The sequence below is a fragment of the Gymnoscopelus microlampas genome, assembly GCF_963454915.1.
Source record: "Gymnoscopelus microlampas genome assembly, chromosome: 18".
Taxonomy (NCBI): domain Eukaryota; kingdom Metazoa; phylum Chordata; class Actinopteri; order Myctophiformes; family Myctophidae; genus Gymnoscopelus; species Gymnoscopelus microlampas.
This window is the reverse complement of record NC_139955.1, coordinates 9,881,978-9,889,259: the sequence shown is the minus strand read 5'-3', so window position 1 is coordinate 9,889,259 and position 7,282 is coordinate 9,881,978. Positions and strand designations below refer to the sequence as shown.

General features: G+C 39.2%; 1 protein-coding gene across 1 annotated transcript; it reads right to left on the bottom strand.

The window, feature by feature from the left end:
- Positions 1-1,193: 1,193 nt before the first annotated feature.
- On the bottom strand, positions 1,194-3,272 carry LOC311033920 (uncharacterized protein; the record flags this gene model as incomplete). Its single annotated transcript, XM_084041655.1, has 5 exons — positions 1,194-1,331; positions 1,583-1,699; positions 1,955-2,017; positions 2,239-2,354; positions 3,236-3,272. 5 exons carry the CDS (start codon positions 3,270-3,272, stop codon positions 1,212-1,214), a joined length of 453 nt encoding a protein of 150 aa, XP_083897781.1. The 3' UTR covers positions 1,194-1,211.
- Positions 3,273-7,282: the final 4,010 nt, after the last annotated feature.

Below are 7,282 nucleotides of genomic sequence, written 5' to 3'. Positions count from 1 at the left end.
CTGGCAAGCGTTTGAGGTGTCTTACAGCCCGAAGCTCAAGGCTTGGAAAGAGCTTTTTGACCCTGTGGCTGTGTCTTATCTATCTATCTATCTATCTATCTATATCTATCTATCTATCTATATATACATTTCTAAACCCAAAACCCCCCAAAAAAACCTGCCACTGTGTGGGACTAAACACAAAAACAACATATCAATGTCACTAACAAGACACGCCACAACGTGCAGAATTACTACGCGCAGTCTGTAGGCCACTTCATACTGCTCAGCACACATCTGCCCCCTCGCAGCATAATTAATTGCGGCAAACACAAACTCACAACATTACAGTCGGCCATGTTGTTCCTTAGCGTCATCGCCGACCACCGCCCAACGAGACCCAAGTGAGGTCAGACAACACACTCCATATTTGGGCATAGCTCCATTGGGAACATCTCCTATTATGGCTTTATATATTATAGAGACCAACAAACACAAAGCACCGCGCAGCGGCTAGGGGGGAGGGGCGCGCAGCGCCCCGACCCTCTAGTACTTAATATAGTACAAATTGTCCATCTTGGGACAAATAAACTTGACCTTGACCTTGACCTTACCTCACTGTTCTATTATCCTCCATTCTAATCCTGCCCTTTCCCCATTACTGCTAAGAGTTTTTTTTAAAGTGGGCTATGTTGGTATCTTACCTGTACTTTTAACCTTTTCTTCCTTTTAATTTTTTTTTTTGGGGGTCCTATTTTATTTTTCATTATTTCTACTTTTGTATTATTCATTACAATCCAGTATTATGTCAATTATTATCTAGTTGTATAATGTATTGTTGTATTAGCACAGTCTCGTGGAACATACCACATGATTTCACTACTTTTGAGTTACAAATAAACCCTCTTGATTCTTGACTGATTCTCCTGGTGGAGATCTGAGTGCACCATTCTAGTTTGAATATTTCATCACAAGTGGGGCCATGTTGCTGTGGTATACAACATTCAAACAACACACTTTAAATATGTCAAGTAATCATTTATTGTTGCATAAATAGGAACATACATTAGGATATAAATAAATAAATAAATAAATATTTCATTTTACAATAAATAGTTGTTCAGTGTCAACACTGAATGTAAGTGCCGATACAGTTAGGGTTAGGGTCCAGTGGTCACAGACCAGCCCTTACAGACGGCTATCCTCCTGCAGAGCCATGTCTTAATAACGGTTTAGTGTGGACACTTCTTTATGGCAGTTTTCCTGGTACAGTGCATGATCTCTTGCAGAAGTTTGCCCAGTCGATGTTCTGTTTTGGAATGATGTTTCCCGTCACACTTACACTTGGTAACCTGCATCAAAAACAAAATAATTGCATATGACAATAACATGAACATGGGACCCTCCCCACAGTTAATCAAAACAAAAGCATGCTTTCGTTTTGTAGCATGTTCTGAAGCATGCTCCATAGCAACATGTGCACATTGTTATATACATATTTTTCTGGTTTGCACAAAGGCATATTAAAACATTTGTTTTAAAGTTGGTGAGCTTACTGTAGATAAGACATTGGATTTGTGATAACATAGAGAATCTTGCTTACCTCTTTGTTGAAGTTCTTCAGAAGTTCTTTAAGTTTTGTCACCTCATCGCTCTTATTCAGAGATGAATTCGGCGGAAATGTAGTCAGACTCCTCTCAGCCAAACAGAAGAATTTATCCTGAGAAGAAGACAGAACATGTTACAGAATAAGTTACAATAGCCAACATTTTAGTGTCTGTCAGGGTTGAAATAGACAGGAGTCAGGAGTGAAGCTCCATCTTACAAGTGCACACGATGCAACATGATGCTGCTGTGACAATAACACTGGATGTTTAATTAAAACATCTAGAAACACTAGATTACTAACAGCAATACCAAACTACGGTATGTTAAGAACAGCTGGTTATACATTGTGGTAAAGTTTATAACATACCATGCATCGAGGGGCTGCTTTTTCCTCCGACACGTAGTCGTAGATGGACAGATTCAACAGTGCCTGTTTAGAAATCAGAGATTGAAAAAAGCTTTTAGAAATTACACATTTGCCCATTTGGATAAAACATAACGATTAAAAAAAGGACACTGAAGATTCTGCAACACTGAACATAGCTTAAATCGTTCTTTTGGATTTTGGACACATTTTCTAATTTGGATTAATCATAATGTTTTTTAAGAATACATTATGCAGACGATCTTGCAACACTGAATGTAGCTTACCGTGTGATTTTCTTCTATGGCCTTTACACGTTGTTCGATTTCTCTCTTCAGACTCTTCAGAGCTCCTTTAGGTCCTTTTAGCTCCTTTTGGTCTCCTAGATGATGTGTTGCAGGTGCTGCGTAGACCATCATGAATGTCAGAGAGAGGACACAGAGAGTCTTCATGGCTTACAGCACAGGTGTCAAGTTGAGATGGAACGCTTACTAACATACACACTCAAATACTTGCTTGCTTATATACACTACTAAATGCTGACACTCTCACCCCACTACACATCCTGAGGAAGAACCAAAGAATTTCACGTCATGATCTTCCTGATGACCAAATAAGGAACCTGCCATCAGGCTCATGCTCACCTAAGCCTTTTTATATACATTTTGTTTTATAAGGAAGTCATAAAGAAAAATTGTGTTATAGTCCAATTTGTGTACAGTTCAAGTCTATTATAATTAACTCACGTGACACGTTGTGAGCTTGTAGAGCAAAGTGATTTGGTGTAGAGGGGGAAAAGGAGGGGGCCCAGTACAGACCCCTGTTGACTGGAGTCCCCCAGTCAATGAAGTGTATAGGGTTAAGAACAACTTATTTACAAGGAGAGAATAAATTGACCGCTTGACAGGGAAGTGGAGGGGATTAGACATGTAAAACACCACTTGTGGAGGAAAAGAACACAAGATAGATACCGTACAGTAAATCAAATGAAGGGACAGCGGGGGTCACATAACAGGGAGAGTGGGAGGTAAACACAATGCAAAAACCATGAGGCAATACAAAAAATAGAAATGTATTTATTATCTATATTAATCTCTATATTATTGTTCACTGTATTGCTTCTTTAGCATTGGATCGATGCCACCAAAATAATTTGGTTGCCCATCCATCCATCCATCAAGGACTCCATTGAGCAGATAATATCTGCTCAATGGAGTATGATAATTGGATGGAAAATAATGAGTCACTGCTAACGTAGGTATAAATGTCAAATGCATCTCTGACCCCCTCCGGAGGTGGTTTTAGAGATCTTCAAAACCATCTTATCTTTGCATCTTCCACACACAGAAAATGTTTCAGAAACTGAGACTATGGATCCATACGTCTTATTGCAGATCCTGGATTATACTTGATAGCCTTCACATTTGTATTATTATCTCACAAAATGAATATAGATTTAGAAACACCTCATTCTGGCCACTTGACTGTGTGCCAAATGCCAAATTCGATTTCCAGATGTTACATCAAGAACTAGAGGGTGGGACAAAACCAACTTGTTGATAGCTGTTGGAGACCCTATACGGTGGACTTAATAATTATGTCACCAACAGGGAAATTCACATGTAATGTAATACATGTGGCTTGTGCCCCTAGGGGAAAAAAAGAAATTGGGAGAAGTACAGTAAAAGTCTAACACCAAGTTCAGGATCTTAGATTGGCCACAGTCTTCGCAAGCCTGCTTCAAATATCACAAGATATGCCCTGTTCTGGAATACAATATGATAAGTAGTGGTTCATTTTAGTTCTCCTTTCATATACCTTTGGACCATAACAAAGTCAAATGCATCACATTACAGCAATTTTATTTAACTACAGGAATATAATGTTTTCATCCTTTTTTCACAGGCATGCACTGCATCGCAATTATAGAAAAGTCCAATAAATTGTCTTTTGTTTGTTTGCCTCACAGGAATAACAACCAGGATTTTACTGAGTAACCTCCCTCTGTGTATTGCGATTGTCATTATAATGTTCCCTAATACGGCTCCTTTGGTTACATTTGTACACTCTTTTGAGTTCAATACCAAGGATTACTGGTTGCTTGTTATACCAAAATTGGTGACCTACTGTACATACGTCTGTGATTCCAGTGCTCGCTGTTTGGCAACATCACCTGCCATCAGCAGAAATCCCATTCAGATGGTTCATCAAGTGAACAGGTTGGTTTGATAATAAAAGATAACAAATAATAATAATAATAATAATAATGTAAACCAAATGATACTAATGACTATCACTATCTAAATAAATAAAAAGTAAATTGTAAAAAGAGAAGAGAGGATCGAAATACCACTGTTCGAATTCTTTATTGTAGCACCATAAAACTCAACAAATTATATTATTATCAAAAAATCACTTAATAAAAGTAACTAATAAACCCAGACGCTTGGTTTACATAATATCATGCTGCAAACTCACAAACATAGCTGTATTCACCATGAGACTAAGCTAGAAACGAAAAGGGGCAATTCAAAATCTGATTAGAGATGCCCATTAAATTACGCGCATCACTTTGACCACTTGAAACATCAGTTTGCAAGTAAACCAAGCTACTAGGACACTGGTCTGGAGCTAATTATAAGAGGACAATATAGAATTCAAAGCAGCACCGTTATTAAGCTCTCGTCACAGACACATACAGCATTTGAAAGACCTGAAGCTGCCATCTCTAAAGGGAGTAATGGATGTGACTGCTTATTTCATAAATCACAAAACGCGAGCTACCCACTAATGTGAGCCAAGCCAATAAGCAAGCCTACAGCACGCATGTCCGCAGTAAACAGACCAGACCCATGCACCACGGCAAAAAAGGAAGAGAAAGGCACCTTAAACGCCCAATCAGAACAAAAATAGCATATCAATATTTAGGCCTGTTACTGTTACATAAAACAGGTGGCTCATATTTACTTAATGTAAATAAGGGGCAGTTAGAGAGGGGGATAAACGAAGGGAAAAGGTGGGCAGACACTTGTGTTGCACCGGCTTCGAATCGTGTGTGTGTTGACACTTCTTTCTGTCAGTTGTCCTGGTACAATGCTCGATCTCTTGCAGAAGTCTGTGTATATTTTGGAGTCGCTGTGGTGTTTTGGAATGATGATTCCGCTCACATTTACACTTGGTAACCTGCATCAAAAACAAAATAATTGCATATGAAAATAACGTTAACATGTGACCCTCCCTAATCAAAAGAAAAGCATGCCTTTGTTTTGTAGGATGTTCTGAAGCATGCTCCAGAGCAACATGTGCACATTGTTACAGTATGTATTTTTCTGGTTTGCACAAAGGCATTGATGGATCTGTTTTTCCTCATCACCCCTATATAGTACCGGTAACTTTTCAGAAAGGCGACAAGGAAAGCAGACAGGGACAGGCAGCCATTGGGTAAAATGATTATATTATATTTAGTCAGACATGAGAGAGTAGGGAAGGTTACAGTATCACAGGTGTCAACGCATCATCGGTCGGGTCTCTCACAATGATAGTACCAAAAACTGGGCTTTTACAGGGCCCGTTATCAGCTAGGTAACATAAACATATGACATCATGGAAGACACATCGAGCATCCAGCGGTCGGAGGTGTAATCCTGCCATTGGTGGAGAGTGATACACTTTGTGACCCAGACACAAAGTGTCTGGGTCAACACTTTGACCCCGGTCACTGGTCAGTGGTCACTCAGTGGCACTGAAAGAATGGTTATCGTATTGGAGGGACAGAGATGAAGTGTTCTCAGAACATTTCTTCCTTAAATATAATTATTGACATAACTCGAAAAGCCGACAGATAGCCACAGAAAGCCTGTAGCCAGCTTGACCTTGCATAGAGAGAAGGAGAGTAGGAGAATAGAAGCATATTTAACATGACTGGATTAGGCCAATATGACACCAGTTATTAATTTGACATTTAAAGCAGTTTATGACACTAGACAAATTATAATCAACAAGATCAACTCTATCAGGCATATTAAAACCATGTTTGAAAGTTGGTGAGCTTACTGTAGTAGATAAGACATTGGATTTGTGATAACATAGAGAATCTTGCTTACCCATTTGTTGAAGTTCCTCAGAAGTGAGTGAAGTTTTATCACCTCATAGCTCTTTCTCAGAGAGGAATTTGGCGGAAATGTAGTCAGACTCAACTCAGCCAAACAGAAGAATTTATCCTGGGAAGAAGACATCACAAGTTACAGAATAATTTATATACCGTAATAGCCAACATTTTAGTGTCTGTCAGGGTTGAATAGACAGGAGTCAGGAGTGAAGCTCCATCTCACAAGTGCACACGATGCAACATGATGCTGCTGTGATGACACTGGATGTTTAATTAAAACATCTAGAAACATAGATTACGTAGAGTAGATTACTAACAACAATACCAAACTATGTTAAGAACAGTTACATTGTGGTAAAGTTTATGACATACCGTGCACAACCGAGGGGTTGCTTCTTCCTCCGACATGTAGTCGTAGATGTACAGTGCCTGTTTAGAAATCAGAGATTGAAAAAAGCTTTTAGAAATGACACATTTGCCCATTTGGATAAATCATAACGATTAAAAAAAGGACACCGAAGATTCTGCAACACTGAACATAGCTTACATGAACATTAGCTTCGTTCCTTCGGATTTGTTTTACTTCATATTCAATTTCATTCAGCCATGAAATTGTGTAGACCATCATGAATGTCAGAGACAGGATACAGAGAGTCTTCATGGCTTCGAGGTACAGCACAGGTGTCAAGTTGAGATGGGACGCTTACTAACATACACACGCAAACACTTGTTGCTTATACACTACTAAATGCTGACACTCTCACACACATCCTGAGGAAGACCAAATGCGTCATGATCTTCCTGATGACCAAATAAGGAACCTGCCATCAGGCTCTCACCTAAGCCTTTTTATATACATTTTGTTTTATAAGGCAGTCATAAAGAAAAATTGTGTTATAGTCCAATTTGTGTACAGTTCAAGTCTATTATAATTAATGAGACATGTGACACGTTGTGAGCTTATAGAGCAAAGTGATTTGGTGTAGAGGGGGGGAAAGGAGGGGGCCCAGCCCAGTACAGGGGACTCCAGTCAACGAAGTGTATAGGGTTAAGAAGAATTTATTGACAATGAGAGAATAAATTGACCGCTTGACAGGGAAGTGGAGGGGATTAGACATGTAAAACACCAATTGTGGAGGAAAATAACACAAGATAGGGACAGCGGGGGTCACAACAGGGAGAGTTGGAGGTAGAAACAATGCAAAAACCATAAGGCAATACAA